Below are 17,881 nucleotides of genomic sequence, written 5' to 3' on the forward strand. Positions count from 1 at the left end.
CTGTGCAAAGTCACTAGCCTCACTTTCTCCTCAGGAGCTATCTGGGTACAGTGGCCAGATATAGATCAGGACAACTGGAGATGGCCCGCAGGGCTCATGGTAATTATTTGCAAAACAAGATGAAATAACTGTATAAGCACCAACATTTGTTGCACAAAATTAAGAAGGGGGGAAATTCTAGGAACAACTTGATCACACCTGCCAAATTAAATCAAAATACACACTGAAACTTTGTGATTTCATCTCACAGGTAAGAATAGGTGAAGGTGATGAGAGGGCAAAAAGACTTTTAGATGACACAGAAACCTTATTTCTCTACATCATTCATACTTTGGGAGAATACCAGGAAGGTGCTAAACATAATGAGCGATAAATAATATAGCCCATGTAAAAATGATTATGTTATAATACACAGAAAATGACCCATTACTAATGTGGGAATCATTTTTGATTCAGCCATTTGCGTAAGTCAGACCACCAACTTATGAGGACAAAGACTGAAAGTGGTACAAAATCACAAAAAAGAATAAAGATTGGAAAAACATGTGCCAGGTGAACCAATTTAATCCTAACTTTTTCAAACAAATGTAATACTACCTTATTCAAACACAGTTATTTATAATGGATTATGGATGGAAGAAAGGGTAGAGATACAGTCTATAGAAATTTCATATGTAAGTTTAACCAATGTAGATCAATTACGAAAACAAGGAGATCAAGAGAATCTTTTGATATCTTATTCAGAAAACACTCATTTCTAGGCAGAGAGACATATCAGGCAATGGCAATACTGGTTTAGAATATAAACTCATTAGTAAAGTCTTACAGAGAAGGATAATTTAAGATTATAAGCAGTACTACTTCAGAAAATGGAGGAAAATATTAGAAGTTTAAAGACAGTTTGGTCCGAGATTCAACTAAACAAAGTCATCCTGAAGGCATTTAAGGGTGAAAATTCCACAGAAGGAGGGCAAGAAACAAGAAAAAATGGAAAAAACCTGCAAAGATTTTTTTTAACAAATTCCTTTCAACATTGAGGACAGTAGAGCCACCATATTTGGACCTTAACATCACAGCCTCAGATGTACTTACAGAAGAAGTAGAAATAGTGTTAAAGAGAAGAAAGACAGGAAAATCAGCTGAATTAGACAACATATATATAATAAAGAAAGCCTGTGCTGGATCAGTTGGGAGGGTGTTGAACAATCAATTCACAAGGTTACTGAAGGCGAAGAAGATACCAAAGACATGGAAAATATCTTAGATGTTATAATACCAAAATTTTTTAAGGTAACAGAGACTATCAATATCTATTGACTTATATGTCAACTTTCCCATCTATCTAAGTTTATGAGATCATTTACACACGCTTCAAGGGAATTGAGTCAATGAGAGTATTGGCAGGGAGCAGTCATTTTTTTTTTGCAAGCAAAATCCCATTGTAGACAACAAATTTGCCATCACAGAGTTTTTCAAAAGTACAAATCTCCACTCCCTCTTTCTTTCTCACCACTTGTGTGACCCTGGACATGTTACTTAACTCTCTATACCTCATTTTCCTCATCTGCAAATTGAGGGGGTTGAAGAAGACCCCACTATACTCATGAGCCATCCTCCAGCTTTGACATAATTGTTAAATTAATATCCCCAAGTCACAGGTCTGATCACGTTGCTTCCCTGCTCAAGAACTTTCAACAGTTCCCTGGTCCCTCCGCTGGTTCCTCCTTGACTAAGCATTTGAGACCTTCCACGACCTGTTGTCACCTCTCTCTAGATTTATTTTACATTACTTCCCTCTCATGCAGTATCTTGTTCCAGCCAAACTGGGCCGTTTCCTTTTGTACAAACACATCAATTCCCATCTTCCTGTATTTGCACAAGCCATCCCCTTTTCCCTGAAATGCACTTCCCCCTCATCTCCACATTTTACAAGCCTTGTCTTCCTTCAAGGCTCAGCTAAAAGGTCACCTTTTCAGTGAAGCTTTTCCTGATCTCCTACATCTCCCTAAAGTTATTAACCCTCTGTCTTCTTAGCTCTCCCCAGAGCTTTTTGTCAGATCTCACTTTTACCTTAGCCACTTCCTGCCCTATCTGACATTTATCTTTGTTCATCTTGTGTCCCCCTCTGATAGAAATGGAAGCCCTTTGAGGCCTGGCCTGTCTCATTTTTGTCTTTATATTTCTATTACAAAGCATGACATTTATAAGTAAGATCAAAGGATCATAAATTTAAGGCTAGAATAGAATAGGTACAGTATTTGTCGACTTGGATTGGAAGAAAGCACATAGACATGAAAACAGAGACTGATAGCAGTCAGACACAGCTCAGAGAAAGAATCTGGAAGGCTTGTTCAATGACCTCTATTCAGTTAGCTCCCAGTTTCATTTGGTGGGACATGCCAAAAAAGGGATCACTTTGCCTCTGTTACCCCAAAGGAACTTGGCATGGGCAGAATCTTCTGTTACCCTAGGAGTGGCAGTCATCTTGCAGCTTCCTGTTTTGTGTCATCCTAAGCATCTCTTCAGCTTCCTCTTTCTCTGGGACTATATCCTTCTACAGGGAGGAGCTGAAGGTGAGGGTAAACATAGGAGGAGGGGGAGGCCAATGAGCATTTCTTATTATTTTTCGTGGGAGGTGTTCAGATAATGCTCCTCATGAACCTGGGGGTATTTCTCTCAGTATGTCTCTTTCCTTCTTTCTCCATGTTTGAAAGTCCTGCTAAGGCATCTGAACCTCTGCTCCCCAGGAATATGATGGGACTGAGGGTAATCTGAAAGGGTGGGAAAGGATACCAGAAGCCCACATGTAGTAGTCCAAAAATATAAGCTCTGGGTTTCTTAGCCTTGCCTTTCTTGTGACATGTTTCGATTCTCAAAGGAAGGTGAGGAAAGCTGACCCTCCTACTGCCTGGTACCATTGGCCTGCCTCTTCCTGGAATCCTCATATTTGGAGTCCTTGGCACCTTCTTACCTGTGATATCAGAAATAGAAAAGCAGAGGAGCTTGAGTGAGATACCTGCCTTCCCTATAAAATCCCCCAGCCCTCATCCATATCTTAGAGCAGCCCTATTGTATGGGACAACACAGCTGTTCCCATATTGCCACACACAAATAGGAGTTCAAAGAGCCTGGCCTAACCTGGGGACCAGGTCAGGAAGGCAGCTTCCTACTGGATCATTGATGTCCTTCCTCCCTGAAGAACCTGAACTGAGACTCAAATGCCCCAGACATGTCCTGCTCCTCTGCAGAGCTAGTTGCATCCTCATCTCTGTGGTAACTGTACTTTATACCCTCTTCCTCATGCCCCCAAGTAATAATATTAATAATAGCTATCATTTGCATAGCCCTTGTAAGGTTTGCAAAATGCTTTCCATGTGTTATCTTACTTGATCATCACAACGACCCTGTGAGGTAGGTCCTCTTATTAATATTCCCATGAAGTGTTTTGTTCAGAGTCACATAAGTTAGTTAGTATCTGAGGAAAGATTCAGGTCTTCCTGACTCTGAGTCCAACGCTAACCATTGTTCCCCCTGGCTTTCCCTTGTATTAGTTAAAAGTCAAATAAAGGCTTAGTATTTTTAATATCATTGGCCAGTCTGCTTCTCCCCATGGAAATCTCTAAATTCCCATGAATGGCTGTAATGAACTAAAGGAGGCGTAACAGATCAATGGTCTCTACTTCATGGAACACTTAAAGGATAAACAATAAGTGCCCATCCCCTGAAATGCTAGACTAGACTAGATGAGAAAATAGATACTGGTAAAACGATATAGAGGCAGGTAAAATTTAGCAAAGGGCTAAGTAAGGTTCATCCCTCTAGCTCTCATCTCTCATAGGATTCTAACAGGGAAGGGACCTTAAAGATGATCTGTTCTACTCCCTTCATTTCACAAATGAGGGCTGGAGAAGTTCAGTGACTGGCCCAAGGTCACACATTGATGAGTAGCAAAAATGAGATTTTTAACTCAGGTCCTACAAGTCTAAATCCAATGCTCTTTCTACTGTTACACCATCTCCCTCCCTGTACCCACCCCCACCCCAAGTTGCATCTCTACTCTTACAACAATTCTGATGATGAATATTGGGCATGCCTTTCAGAATTCCAATCCTGGCCTCTTTGGTATCTGATCTTGCTCCTGACAATCATCTCCTCCTCTGGGCCTTGTGCCTTGTTCCTCCCCCATCCTAGCAGCTCATCCAGAGCTTTTAATCCTACTTTTGAAATCTGCTCTGTTCTCTCAGCCTAGGGTCTTCTGTTTCTAATCCAGTTTCTTCCCATAAAGTAAATTGTAATTTTGGCCACATGGTGGGGGGCGTGGGGAAGGGGTGACATTTAAAGCTCATCCAACTGCACCATTTTAAATACTTTATGACCCTCGCTTCAAACACACACTTTACACCTAAACTATTGTGATAATGAAAAACATCTCTTGTATTTTTGCCTAAAACTTTTGGAATAGCAGAGAACTCTGGTGTTTCGGGTTTGCTGGTTAGTTTGCTATTGAGGCTCCGAAAGGAGGCTTGTATCCCTTTTACTTCTGATCTTATATACAAGTACTAGAAGGAACCTAAGAAACAAGAAACCAGGCCCTCAGACAACAGAATAGAAAGTAAAGAAATTGCCTTGAACCTTTATTGTCAGGAAGATGGGTTTTCTGAATTCCTCTGTCATTCTGGTATTCTGGTCACTGTCAAGCACGGCAAGATTCAGGTCTATCAGAATTCTGCTGACACTTTTGCATCCTAACTTCTCTAACCAAATTAGCCACTCTGAGGCATTTGCCTTCTGGAATTAAAGTTCGTCACCAAGAAGAAAGGTGCTAACAAGAGATCGGCGATGCTTTCGATAGCTGTTTACTTTCTTATTGGATGGTCTTATGGTAAGTTTGACTCAGATTATTGAACCCTTTGCTGTTATTGAGGTGGAGAGAGAAGGAGGAACAGAAAAAAAGAAATGGTTGATCAGATGAAGGGAAAGAATAGCAAAACACATCCTTGCTTCTTTCCACTCTAAGCTGTTGCCAAACCCCATCACCATCTTCATGCCAACTGTCTGACAAGAATTGTTGAGACATTTTCATTTTTACCTATGCAGTTTTGACTGTGAAAAGCAGAGGGAAGCAGCTTCCAAGGGCCTTAGGGCTGAAGATGTACCATATCTTAAGATAAACTTCCATTCTGGAGGTTGGGGGAGGGGAGTGGCAGTCGTTCTGGTAACCATGGTGTTTCCATGACAATGCTGGGATAAAGTGCCCAAGGGAACAGCCAGCTAGGGCAGTATCCTCACTGCTGGGAAACTTTTCCGAAGAAAGGTAGGATCTTATATATATAGTCTTGGATGCGAAGCAATGGAAATAAGGAGTTCTCCATACTCTGGTCTTTCTTCCTTCTGGTGGGATAGTTAAGTCAGGCTAACAACAACAGCTCAAGTGACAGAGATGGGGAAGGGCAGAATTGAACATGGATCCTGGCTAGGGAAATAAAAGCTTTGGATCACCAATTGTATAAAATCTAAAGATAAAAAAATGAGGTTAAGGTCACCTTAGAAAAAGCAGAGCATTAGGAACATCAGATCTGAATGTTAGGCGAGGGCACTGATAGTCCTGAGATAAGGGTCTGGAGGTACGTCTCTGAGTTTCCAGTTGTAGGATTTCTTGCATTCTTCTTTGAGTTTCTTGGAAGGAGGAAGGTACCATTCCATATTGGTATCACTCTTTTATTCTAGGAGAATAGAATCTTTCCAAAATGATTGACCCATCCTTGAGTAGGAACATTTCCTGTTGTTCCGTTGTCAAATGAGGCTTGCCAAACCTTATCATTCTTAAAGAGGAGCATAGGCAGGTGCCTGGAGCTACCTGGACTATTCCCAAAAGGAAACCATACCTAGTGTCCTGGAGTTTGTGTATTCCTAGGTACTCACATTCCCTTATCATTTTAATCTCTCCCCAGACTTCCAAAGCAGTGGCCTCCAATAGTCTCCCTACTTTTCACAAAAGCCAGTCCTCCTCACATCCAACATGTAGTCTCCTTGCCTTGGTGGCAGTGGGGCAACAGTAGTACTTGACTTTGGCTCACCACTTCATTAGCAAAAATCCTATTTCCTTTACCAGGAGTGGTAGAGGGAGGAGTATGGAAACTGGGAGTACCTGAAAGCAGTCTCCATTTGCCTGCTCTACAGGCAAAGGCAAAATTAAAAGTTACAATGCCCACATCTTCCTCCCCCATCCAGAAAACCCATCCCCTAGAAAATGGGCCAACCCTAAGAAAGGCTAAGCCATCTCCAATTTCCATTAGACCTTGCTAAGAGATCCAACAAAAGAAATTTCCATGCTTTTGTCATATCTGGATCTTGTATTATGTTGGGAGGGTGGCAAGACAGGGGGACATAGCTTTATCACCAAGGGGACACCACTTTATCCCCCAAATAAACAGTAAGTGTTAAGATACCATCTGGTAGTTGGAAATCTAGCTGGGCAGAAGCATATGGGGATTCTGGATTCCTAGCTACCTTCTTTTCATGGCGTCCAGCAGGTAGCATCTTTATTCTTTGCCTTGCTTCACCATCTATGAAACAGAGGCAAGCAGGCGCACTTACCTCAATCCGAGGAAGAGGGAACATGTGGTCAGCCTGCTGAGAACTCAATTGAGGGGGTGGAATGCAGCAAAAAAAAAGCCCATCAAAGCATCCTCATAACAAACCCAGAGAGCTGGGTTACTGTTACTCCTTCCCTCTCCCACCCCCACCCCCAACCCAGCCCAGACCTACTTCCAAAGAACTCATGAGCAGCATTCAATCCAGACTAGTGGGTGAGGGGGTGGGGAGGGAGGGAGGACAGACATGCATGGCATCCCTTTCTTTTCCTTCTCTTCCCCACCCACCAAGGAGTTTGCATGAGAAGAGATTGAAGAGTGGGGGAAGGGAGGGAAGGATGCATCATCAGAAACACAAAGGAAAGAAAACTAAAGGGGGAGGGGGATTAATCATAAATTGGGGCTGCTGCAGCTGCACAGAAGGTGGAAAGGAGGACTGGAAATAAGCTAAGGCTACAAAGGCAGAGATGATACCGAAACAGGGTGAGAGCGAGAATACAGGACAAGTAAAGAATAAAAAAAGTCCATTGGTCTAAAAGAGGAAGGAGGAGAAGGGAGGAAAAAGGGGAGAAAAATAGAGCTATTTCATTTGCTTTTTTGTTTTTAAATTTTTCATTTTTAAAATTTTCTTTCTTTCTTTCTTTTTAAAGAATCTCACACCTGATATTCCACGTTCCATCCATTTCGGTTCACCAAGGGCAATGAAGAAATTCTCTTGCCTTTCGTATTCCTCCTCATCTACTATTTTAACCCTTATGGTTTTCCTGTAGGGACAACAAGAGAGACAGTGTGTATAGTGCGTTGCTTGGCTGGTCTCCTGGAGTGCATTCTGCAATATAGTACCCATTGCTCTCATCACATGCAGCCCCATCCCGCCACAGCCATTGGCAGGATTATGGTGGTTTTTGTTGTTGGTGGTGGTTTTGGCTTTTTGTTGGTTTGGGGTTTTTTGGTTGTCATTCTAAAAATAATCATCATAACAATTGGTCTCTGGTTTTCTTAGCATCTCAGTTGTAATTCTTACAGATGAGTGGGGAAAGGAGTTGGAGGAGGCAGGAATGATAGGTAGGAGGGGAGAGGGAGGAAAGGGGTAGGAGAAGACAGGGAGAAGATTTAGTCCCCGCTGATGGTTAGTGGGAGGTATCTTTCTGCCACACACATTCCATCTGGCATCACATGGTATTGATGGCATCCTGTCCGCTGACTGTCAGCCAAAATTGGGCAATATAGCCAAGGTGATAATTTACCTCCCATGAGCCTAATACCTGTTTTTCATGAAAGATCTAAACATAAGGGAAATAGACAGCTGGAGAAAGAGAGGAGAGAGAAGAAACCCTTCCTATACTGTCTCTGGCTCTAAGATGGCTGATTGTATACTATGCCTTTTTTTCCTGTTTCAAAGCTTTGTTGGTAGAAAAGACATGTCTTAGATGCCCTTCTACAGTTGCAACAGGCACATCTTGTAAAACAGAATTATGTAAATTGAATCCTAAATGCCCATTAGCTTATGTAATTATGTATGATATAGATTATATAATTATATTAATATAACTGGTGCTGTGTCCCAAAGTTGGCTCCACTACATGTCACAATTAATCACCATGAGAAAAAAATACCCTCAGTGCCTAACACAACACCTAGCATATAGCAAATGCCTAGTAATTGCTTGTTGACTTGACTTATCTTGATAGAGACACAGGAGGACAATTGTCTTCTGTCTCTGAGTAGCTCAACAAAATATATAGTTTTTTTTAAAAAAGAAAAGGAAGTAAAACTAAAGGAAAAGCCAGAGGTAGGAATTTTCTATAACTGTAACCACTATAAACCTACTGGCACACAGTTAGGCAGCCTCCATTGCACTACTGTTCCTTTAAAACACACACACACACACACAAAATATACAGAAGCAGCCACATCCTCATAGTTATTTTTAGCTGCTCGCATTTGACTGAGGCTGAAATGGCCCTGGGGGCTGAGAGGACTTGAACATTTCATAAGCCTGAATCTTTAGGTAGTGCCTGCTGAATTGGTTTCCTACCTCATTTCAGCGAAATTTTGTAGGCTTGCTTTTTTTGTTGTTGTTGTAAGGGTCACTTGTTCTACACGGATGCCAGCTATCTAGGCATCTATCATTTAGGTAGATGGTTCTGCATATCTGTGCTCAACTACCTGGGATGCTTATTTGTTTATAGGTTTTTGTTGCATGTGTTCTTATGTGTTTTCCTTATCTTGTCTTCCTTTCGATCAAGAGTTCTTAACCGGATGACCATGAACTTGTTTATTTTTTAAAGTATAATTGGTTTCCTTTGAAATCCTTTTCTATTTCTACTCTATTTTCTTCATTTAATAACATTATTCCAGAGGTTTCACTGCTTCCAAAGAGCTCATGAGTAGCACTTATTTAATCCAAGCTAGTGAGTGAGGCAGTGGGGAAAAGGGAGAACAGACATGCATAGCATCCCATTCTTTTCCTTCTTTTCCCCAACCATCCAGGAATTTGTTTGAGAAGAAGTTGAGGAACAGGAGAATGAGAGGAGGCATCATCAGCCAATCGGATTAGTACCACCAAAAAACAAAAGTTTAGAACCCTTGCTTTTCGATTGTAAACTCTTTAAGAGCAGAGATCATGCATACAACTTTCTCTGGAGACAGATTATTTTGTGCCCTAAGTGAAATATTTCTTTCCTGGTTGCCAGACATCTAGGGGTGGGGTAGGAGAAAGCCTCCAATGTAATATTGATCAGAATCTCTTCTTTCCTACTTTCCTCCCTGTTTTCTCTGTTTGTCTCTCTCCTTTTCTCTCTCTCTTCACCCATTCCCTTGATCCCACCCTGATTGCACAAAGAAAGTAAGTGCCATTGAATAGATCCCTTATGGGTACCATGTGACAGGTTGACATGTGTATGGCAGTGTTAAGAACTGAACAGAGAAACAGAGAGAGAGAAGAGGAAGGGAGAATAAGAGAGGAAAAGGGAGAGTGGATAACAAGAGTGAGAAGAAAGAAAGAGGAAAAAAGGGAGGTGAAAGAAGAAGAAAGAGTGTTAATGTTAGTGTGGAGGACAGGGTACTACACCTTTCTGTAAACTCATATCCACCATGCGGGGCCCCATCAGTTCAATGAAGTAATTCTTGTTTTTCTCATACTCCTCATCATCAATTACCTTGATGTGAATTGTTTTGCTGTGGATGGAAAAAAAGTATCATAAGCAGGCAGAAGTGGGGCAGGCTAGCCAGGGAAGGAGAGGGCAAGAATCGTCTTTTTTAAAAGAAAGAAAGAAAGAAAGAAAGGGAAATAAAAACCAATGAGACCACAAGGTCAAAGTTAACTCAACCACCATACAATTTCAAGTGGCCTAAAAGGATATGCTGAGGCCTCTCCTCAGCCTAAACTTCAAAAGGGACCAGTCACCGTTTCTATCTTTGAGCCCAGAGAAACTAAAATAGCTCCTCAATTCTATATAGGCAACTAAAATCAAGCATGGTTGGTTGAAGCTCTATCTGAAATCTCTTTCTTGGGAAAGAAGGTAGGGTGGGAGGGAAAGGTCAAGGGTTTGTAGGACAGACTTGTTTTGGGATCGATTAATTTATTTGTCTTTAAAAAATCCTAACAAATTATAAATTCCTTTCAGGCAAAAACTGTTTGGGGGGGTCAAGGGAGAGGTGGGAAGACCTCAGTACCTCTACTGCCTAGCATAATCCCTTGTACACAGTCCATGTTTCACAAATATTTACTGAATTGAATTGTGAACTGTCCTCAAGACATCCAGGACTCTCCTACAGAGACAGCATTGTTAGTTTGGTTGGGTGAGATGATGTCCTCTCCATTTGCAGAGGAATGGGAATAAAGGTTTTCAATCTCTCATGCCTCTCATTGAACTGTGTACTCGCAAATCCTGATGTAATTTTGTTCACCCATTATGTACAAGTGTCCTTTCTTTCTATTTTTCTGTCCATTTTTTTAAAAAACATTGATATGTTTAATTAATGATGTGGTCCAACTGTTCTGCTCAACTAAGATGTCATTATATGGCCCTTAGTTGTCCATTTCCTGAATACCCATTGCTTACACTGTTTACCTAAAGTCAAATCTATAATCTTATCATTCTTAAAATGAAAAGTCAATGATCACTACACCAAAAAACAAAAAAAAAAAACAAAAAGCCCTTACCATGAACAAAGAATTACATATACTGACTAGCCAGCTCCTGAGCAGTTTCAACCTGGGAAGAGGTCACAAAAGGTGGTTTGCGAGCCCTTATAAACCATAATTTTGAGGACATGTGGCCTTTGAGCTTCCTTCCTACAGAGAAGAGAGTTGGTCTCTCAGCCACTATTTGGGATTTGGTGGTAAGTCATCCTAGGGAAATTTTCCCTTTTTTTTTAATTAAATCATAGAAGGTAAAAGGTAGTAAATTTGTAGAGCATAAACCAGTATAGACTAGAAACAAGGACTTTAGTAATATGTGTGTGATTCTGGCAGTAAGTATTATCTCCACAGCTGCAGATTACAGCCTCTCTACAGTTTGGTTGATAGAGAGGCTTCAAGAGCTGCTGTAATTGAAAAGTTCCAAGGCAGACAGCTAGTACATCACTGGCTCTTACTCAAAACCTTCACAGTTTGATAGAACCAGCCAGAGTCTGTTCTCCATTGGCATAGTCCTCAAGGAACCGATTTCACCTTCATGGCCTAATGAGACATTATAGCAGGACTTCAATGGAGAAGAAACAGAAATCATTTCAAGACAATCTTAAGAGAAGTCCGTGGAAGAAAAAACCCCAAATTACTAAGGAGAATTGGGGAAATGCAATAATTTCTGAGGATGATGTCATGAAAGGCAGCCATGATATTCTCCTAAAATTATCCCCCTGGTGCCTTTTGCTAAGCCAAAATACTAAATAAAATATATGTCTAAAACAGTATGTCCTTTCTTATGCTCTCTTCTGTTATGAGCAGAGTTATGAAATCTAGCCTCCAACCCTGTAGAAAACAGAGATGAGAGATTGGGGATTAAATTGTAATTAAAGGCTTAAGTTAGACTCTAGGGGAAATGAGTCGGGGGTAGGGAATGAGCATTTATATAGTGTCTACTATGTGCCAGGCACCAAGTGCTTTTGTTTTACAAATATTATCTCATTTGAGTCTCACAAAACTCTGCAAGGTAAATGCTCTTATCCCCATTTTATGGTTGAGGGAACTGAAGCAACAGAGGTTAAGTGACTTGCCCAGGGTCATGCAGCTAGGAAATATCTGCAGCCATATTCGAACTTAAGTCTTCTTGACAACCCACCCAGTGCCACTGTGCCACTAGCTGCCTCAAGTTTCCCAGGACGGTTGTAAAATGTCCTTCCCCCACATAAGGATGGAGTAGAGAGGCTTGTTGCTCTATTCCTTGAGATGCTACCTTACCCAGAGGCTTGCTAAACTGAATTCTATAACTAGTCCCCATTTTTGCTCACAGCCCCAAGTGAAGTCATATGGAACAAGTAGAAATCAATATGAAACATAGTCTAGGGGCAGCTAGGTGGCACAGTGAGTAGAGCACCAGCCCTGGAATCAGGAGGACTTGAGTTCAAATTCGACCTCAGACACTTGATGCATTTACTAGTTGGGTGACCTCGGGCAAGTCACTTAACCCCAATTGCTCTGCCTTTCCCTCTCCAAAAAAAAAACATAGTCTAGCTTCCCATGAGTTTTTAACCTACAATTAATTATAAATATCTTTGCATAAAACATACATTATATCTGTAATTCAGGCAAAAATAAATCTCAACCTGAACAGGAAACCTATCAACACAAAGAAACTAAACATGCTGGCTTCTTTGGTCCTAGGCACTGTCACCTGAGGGACGTCAGTATTCCCTGCCAAATTGTATGTTTCGCAGAGAAGTAGTTACCGTGCAGGTCTTCCAAATTCCACATACATATATACACTAAATATCATAGGTTTCTTCATGTCATTTCTAACCCTATAAACTCGCCTTCAGTCTCAAAGTTGAACTGAAATGAGGAAGTTTGAAATCTGACCCCATCTACTATTTTAGGCTCTTTATACCTAATTCATCCACCATTCCTTCTTTCTCCTCCCATCTCTGTGGCCATTTACGCAATGTCCCTGGAGCCAAAGTATTCTAAGCAGTTGGTCCTAAATTTAATCTGGCACTTTAAGAGCTAAGAGCGCTTTCAGAGGTTTCCAGTGCCTGCTCACACCTCCACTACAATCCTTTCTGCTTAAGCCAGTGCCAGACTATGAAGGGTTTTGATCCCAAGACCTGGCTGTGGCCATGGGAAAAAGAGAAGCTCCCATGACATAATAGCATCAGTAGCCAAGATGGGATTAAGTCAGTGCTTACCCACGTTGGCTGGATCATAACTCAGCAGATTCCCTTGTGCTAGGGACACACTATCTTTCAGATCAGAGCACCCCTGGGTCTGCAAAGATTCCTCTCTCATCACTGGGAGGCCACGACCTTCAGTGGGGAAAAGATACTCCTGCTGCACTTCTGAAATTTATTCTCAAGAGCATATGAGTTAATTGCTGCTGATAACGTGGATGACCATAGAACCACTTTATTCTGCTTTGTCCCAGAGAGCAAAAGAATCAATTGGTAAAGTTACGGGTAGGTGGGTTTCATTAGAACAACAATTAAGAAAACAGAATCTCAGAATTGGAAGGGACATCCAGTTCAATTTGTACCAGAAGAAGAATCTCCTCTGTGACTTACTATCAAATGGGCATCTACTCTCCACTGAAAGGTCTCCAGTGATAATGAAGCTCACTACCCATTCCACTTTTGGACATCACTAATTGTTAAAATGTTTTTCCATAAGTCAAGCCAAAATCTCTTCCTTTAAAACTTTTGCCAATAAGAGAAATGTTATTTCTAAGTCTCATCTCTGGAGTCAAGCAGAAGAAAATGACAACGATCACATCCCCTCCAATTCTTCTCTTCTTCAATCTAAAATTCCTTATTTCCCTGGCATTGTTTTCAGTCCCTTCACTAACCCAGTCATATCCCAATTTGTCAAAAACTTTCCTGAAAAGTGAGCCCAGAATTGAGCAGATGAGGTTTAAAACAAAACCAAATGAAAAATATATGATATTCTCATATCTCGTTGAGGAATTCAGTTGCTTAGTTGGAATGTGATAAAGTCTTAGAGCCTCAAGCCATAAAAATGGCAAAATCAAGACTCAACCCTGTTTTATGATGTAGGGTTTAAAAAAATAATGTATGTAAAATGTTTTATAAACCTAAAAGTCTTATATAAATGTCAGCTATGGTTACTATTAACAGGTCTTTAGAGTTTTGAGGTATTGAATTTGAAAGTAACCCAGAGCGCAGTGATGTGAGCAGGCTGCAACATTGCAAAAGAGAAGGGGAGTAAAGGGGGTTATCAAAGGAATAGATAAGCAACAATGAGGATAGACTGGTCACATGATAAAATAGAATGATATTGAGTAGACCGTTAACCATTGAATACAATGTCCTTTATTCTCGAAGAGGACCCTGGCATCAAGGAAATGATGACATAACTCGCCGAAGCTGCCCACTTTCTTTCCTTCTTTCCTCCCTCCCTTCTTCTCTCTCTCTCTTTCTCTCTCTCTCTCTCTCTCTCTCTCTCTCTCTCTCTCTCTCTCATCCGGACCTTTCACAGACCACTGAACATCAGTTGATAGAAGGCCTTTGTGCTCCACTAGAATCCTCATAATTTGAGAGCCCTAAAAACCTGGGTGGATGCCCTGTGACAAGAGTATGGAAAAGCATGAACAAGAGCTGGATAAAATATACAGCAACCCACCTCATGACAGAGATGTGACGGACACAAGATGCAGAATGAGATATAGATTTTTAGATGTGACTCATACGGAAACTTGTTTTGCTTGTTACAAGGGTTTTGCTTTTCTTTTCAATGGTGGAGAGGAGATAGAGATAGGAAGGAGAATGGAGGAAGAATAGAGTTCCCAAAAATGAGAAGGGAAGAACAAAAGGTAAGCCAGAAAGGAATCCCAGACAAGCAGGGTAGCTTTGAAAGTTACATGGTGAATTTGCTATTTCTTTTAAAAGAAAACCAAATTCTACAAAATAGAGAATGACAGTTTCCCCCTCCCCCCATTCTATAGGGTATGGAAATAATGTAGCATTTGTTAAGCTCTAATTTTTAAAAAAGAAAGAAAGAAAGAAATAGATTGGCGGACATAGATGGGCTGCAATCTAAATTGTTGGATGCAATTCCCAAAATGATAAGATCACAGATCTATCCGAATGAGTAAATAAGTGGCCATAAGGGGTGGCCTCCTCTCTCTAAGTAATAAAAATACTGTGCATAACCTTGTGAATCCTCAAAACAAGTCCTACTTTATCTTGGTAAGTATTACAACTAGACATAGAATGACTTTCTCAAAACACATCGTTTTCAAATTACAACCTCGGGCTGATAATATTTCTCACTGTCTAAAGCTAAGCTGTCCAAAAACAGCATAAGTGATGTCATGAAATAGTGAGTTTTTCCATCATTGGAGACTATATGACCCCTTGTTAGGGATGATGTAGATAGAAAATATGTTTCCCATGGAAATTGGGCTAGATGAACTCTGAGATCCTTTCCAACTCTAAGAATTTATGATGTTAAGAACCTCTATTTCTTGAATCTTGATGGTTCGTCCTTAAGAGAGGGATAACCAAATCCCCACATCGAGAAGGTGACATACTAACCTTTATGACTCCCATTTTTCAAAGTAACCTCCAAGGCCGGCCCTTGGGTCAGGCTTAATAACTTCTTCCCTTCTTCTAATTTCTACTGTATAACTCTTTACATTATCAAGAAAGGTTCACTAGTTCTAAATTTATCATTCTTTTCAGGCCAGCCAGAGCTCATAAATCTTCTTTATTCTAGCATCTAGTGATAAAGTATGGATAATGAACTACTGAGCTTTCCCCTGGTGCTTTCTGAAATCTCAAACCCTAATCTACTATTTCTTCGTCTAGACTCCACATTCTTGCTGATGAAGACCCAACAACCCCCAACCTTCCCTGAACTCAGATTTCAGGGTCTGTGGGAAACAGGAAAAGAGAGCTTTATTGTAGACATATCATATTGGCAGAGAAACCTGAGTGGTTTCAGGTTCTCACACTGGGTCTCCTTAGCTGTGACTTGGGAGACTCTGAAACTGACACTCATTGCTTTTTCTCTTGTGAATAAGTAGGGACATGAAGACCTCTGGAACTCTCTCAGAGGCATCTCTAACTTTGTATGATCTGATTTACATGGGAGACAGCTACTGAAAATGTCAACACAAACTAAGGTTGAATTAATAATAATAATAATAATAACTAACACATAGTACCTACCATGTGCTACCTACCATACTAAGTACTTTTCTGTTATCTTAATTGATCCTAACAACAACAAGAGGCAGGTGCTATCATTATCTCCATCTTACAGTTAAGTGACTTTCTCAGGGTCACATAGCTAATAAGTATCTGAGGTCAAATCTGAACTCAGAACTTCCTGACTCCAGGCCTGGTATTCAACCCAATGTACCACTTAGCAGTCTAGATATAATAGATATTAAATGTAATACTCATGGGATTTCATATCCCACTTTGCTCTGCATCTGAGGTATTGAGTTCAATTCCATAAATATGTTTTTTAAACTTTAAAAAAAGTAAAGCTTAAAATTTTAATTAAAAATTAAAATTAAATTATAAAATACAATAATTAAAACTTTAAAATTTTCCCTTATTATTATTATAAATATGACAAACATCAACATTTTCCTATACAAAGAAGGAAAAAGAAGACTGTATATAAAACTGTAATTCTCTACTACTTTGAAGTTTTTGTATATTTCAAATTTAATATGGTAGCTTAAACACTGTCTTGCTTATCTATGTACTCTTCTAAGTTTTTCTTCCTTATTTATTTTTAAATGATGGATTGATGTTTTTCTTTCTTTTCTTCCTTTTGTAGTATCAGTATCATTCTCTCTACCACCTCCCTGCCCCACCCCAAGTGTTTGTATCCTTTAACAAATCAGTTGGGGAAAAGCTTGTGTTCTTATATATTCAATTTTTTTTCTGATATTAGGCTATTGAAATAATTTATTTCTGTTATTATTCTGTGGGTAGTTTTTTTTTAATAAAAATCCATCCGTAAAAAAGCAGGTGTAGCAATCCTAATCTCAGACAAAGCAAAAGTAAAGATAGATTTAATTAAAAGAGATAAGGAAGGACACTACATCCTCCTAAAAGGCACCATAAACAATGAAGCAATATCATTGCTTAACATATATGCACCAAGTGGTAAGGCATACAAATTCTTAGAGGAGAGGTCAAGGGAGTTACAGGAAGAAATAGACAGCAAAACTATAATATTGGGAGACCTCAACCTTACCCTTTCTGAACTTGATAAATCTAACCTCAAAATAAATAAGAAAAAAGTTAAGGAGGTAAACAGAATTTTAGAAAAGGCACATATGATAGACCTCTGGAGAAAACTGAATGGGGATAAAAAGGAATATACTTTCTTCTCAAAAGTACATGGCACATACTCAAAAATTGACCATGTACTAGGGCATAAAAACCTCACAATCCAGTGCAGAAAAGCAGAAGTAGTCGAAGCATCCTTTTCAGATCATGATGCAATAAGAATCATTTTTAATAAAGAACCATGGAAAAATAAGCTAAAAACTAATTGGAAACTAAATAATTTAATTCTAAAGAATGAGTGGGCCAAAGAACAAATCAGAGAAACAATTAATAACTTCATTCAAGAGAATGACAATAATGAAACAACATACCAAAACTTATGGGATGCAGCAAAAGCAGTTCTTAGGGGAAGTTTTATATCCCTAAATGCCTACATGAATAAAATAGGGAAAAAAGAGACCAATGATCTGGGCATACAGCTGAAAAAGCTAGAAAAAGAGCAAATTGAAAACCCCCAATTAAATACCAAATTAGAAATACTGAAAATCAAAGGAGAGATTAATAAAATTGAAACCAAGAAAACTATTGAATTAATTAATAAAACAAAGAGCTGGTTTTATGAAAAAACCAATAAAATTGATAAACCTTTGGCCAATTTGATTAAAAAAAGAAAGAAGAAAATCAAATTACTAGTATCAAAAATGAAAAGGGTGAGGTCACCTCTAATGAAGAGGAAATCAAAACAACAATTAGGAATTATTTTGCCCAACTGTATGCCCATAAATTTGACAACCTTAGAGATATGGATGAATATCTACAAAAACATAAACTGCCCAGGTTAACAGAAAAGGAAGTAAAAT

At 39.7% G+C, this 17,881-nt stretch overlaps 1 protein-coding gene across 2 annotated transcripts in view; it reads right to left on the reverse strand.

Annotated features, from left to right (window-relative positions):
• Positions 1 to 17,881, reverse strand: part of SLC8A3 (solute carrier family 8 member A3) — a 176,094-nt gene that overhangs the window by 15,207 nt on the left and 143,006 nt on the right. Inside the window, exons 2-4 of one of the 2 annotated variants that reach the window (XM_036737154.1) lie at positions 7,254 to 7,357; positions 6,450 to 6,566; positions 2,849 to 2,971 (exon numbers count right to left, since the gene is read on the reverse strand). In XM_036737154.1, coding sequence (XP_036593049.1) covers positions 2,849 to 2,971; positions 6,450 to 6,566; positions 7,254 to 7,357 — 344 coding nt within the window. Of the gene's footprint in view, positions 1 to 2,848; positions 2,972 to 6,449; positions 6,567 to 7,253; positions 7,358 to 17,881 lie in introns of those variants that run through there. The other variant, XM_036737155.1, reaches the window with a different exon arrangement.

Source organism: Trichosurus vulpecula, chromosome 8, assembly GCF_011100635.1.
Source record: "Trichosurus vulpecula isolate mTriVul1 chromosome 8, mTriVul1.pri, whole genome shotgun sequence".
Taxonomy (NCBI): Eukaryota; Metazoa; Chordata; class Mammalia; order Diprotodontia; family Phalangeridae; genus Trichosurus; species Trichosurus vulpecula.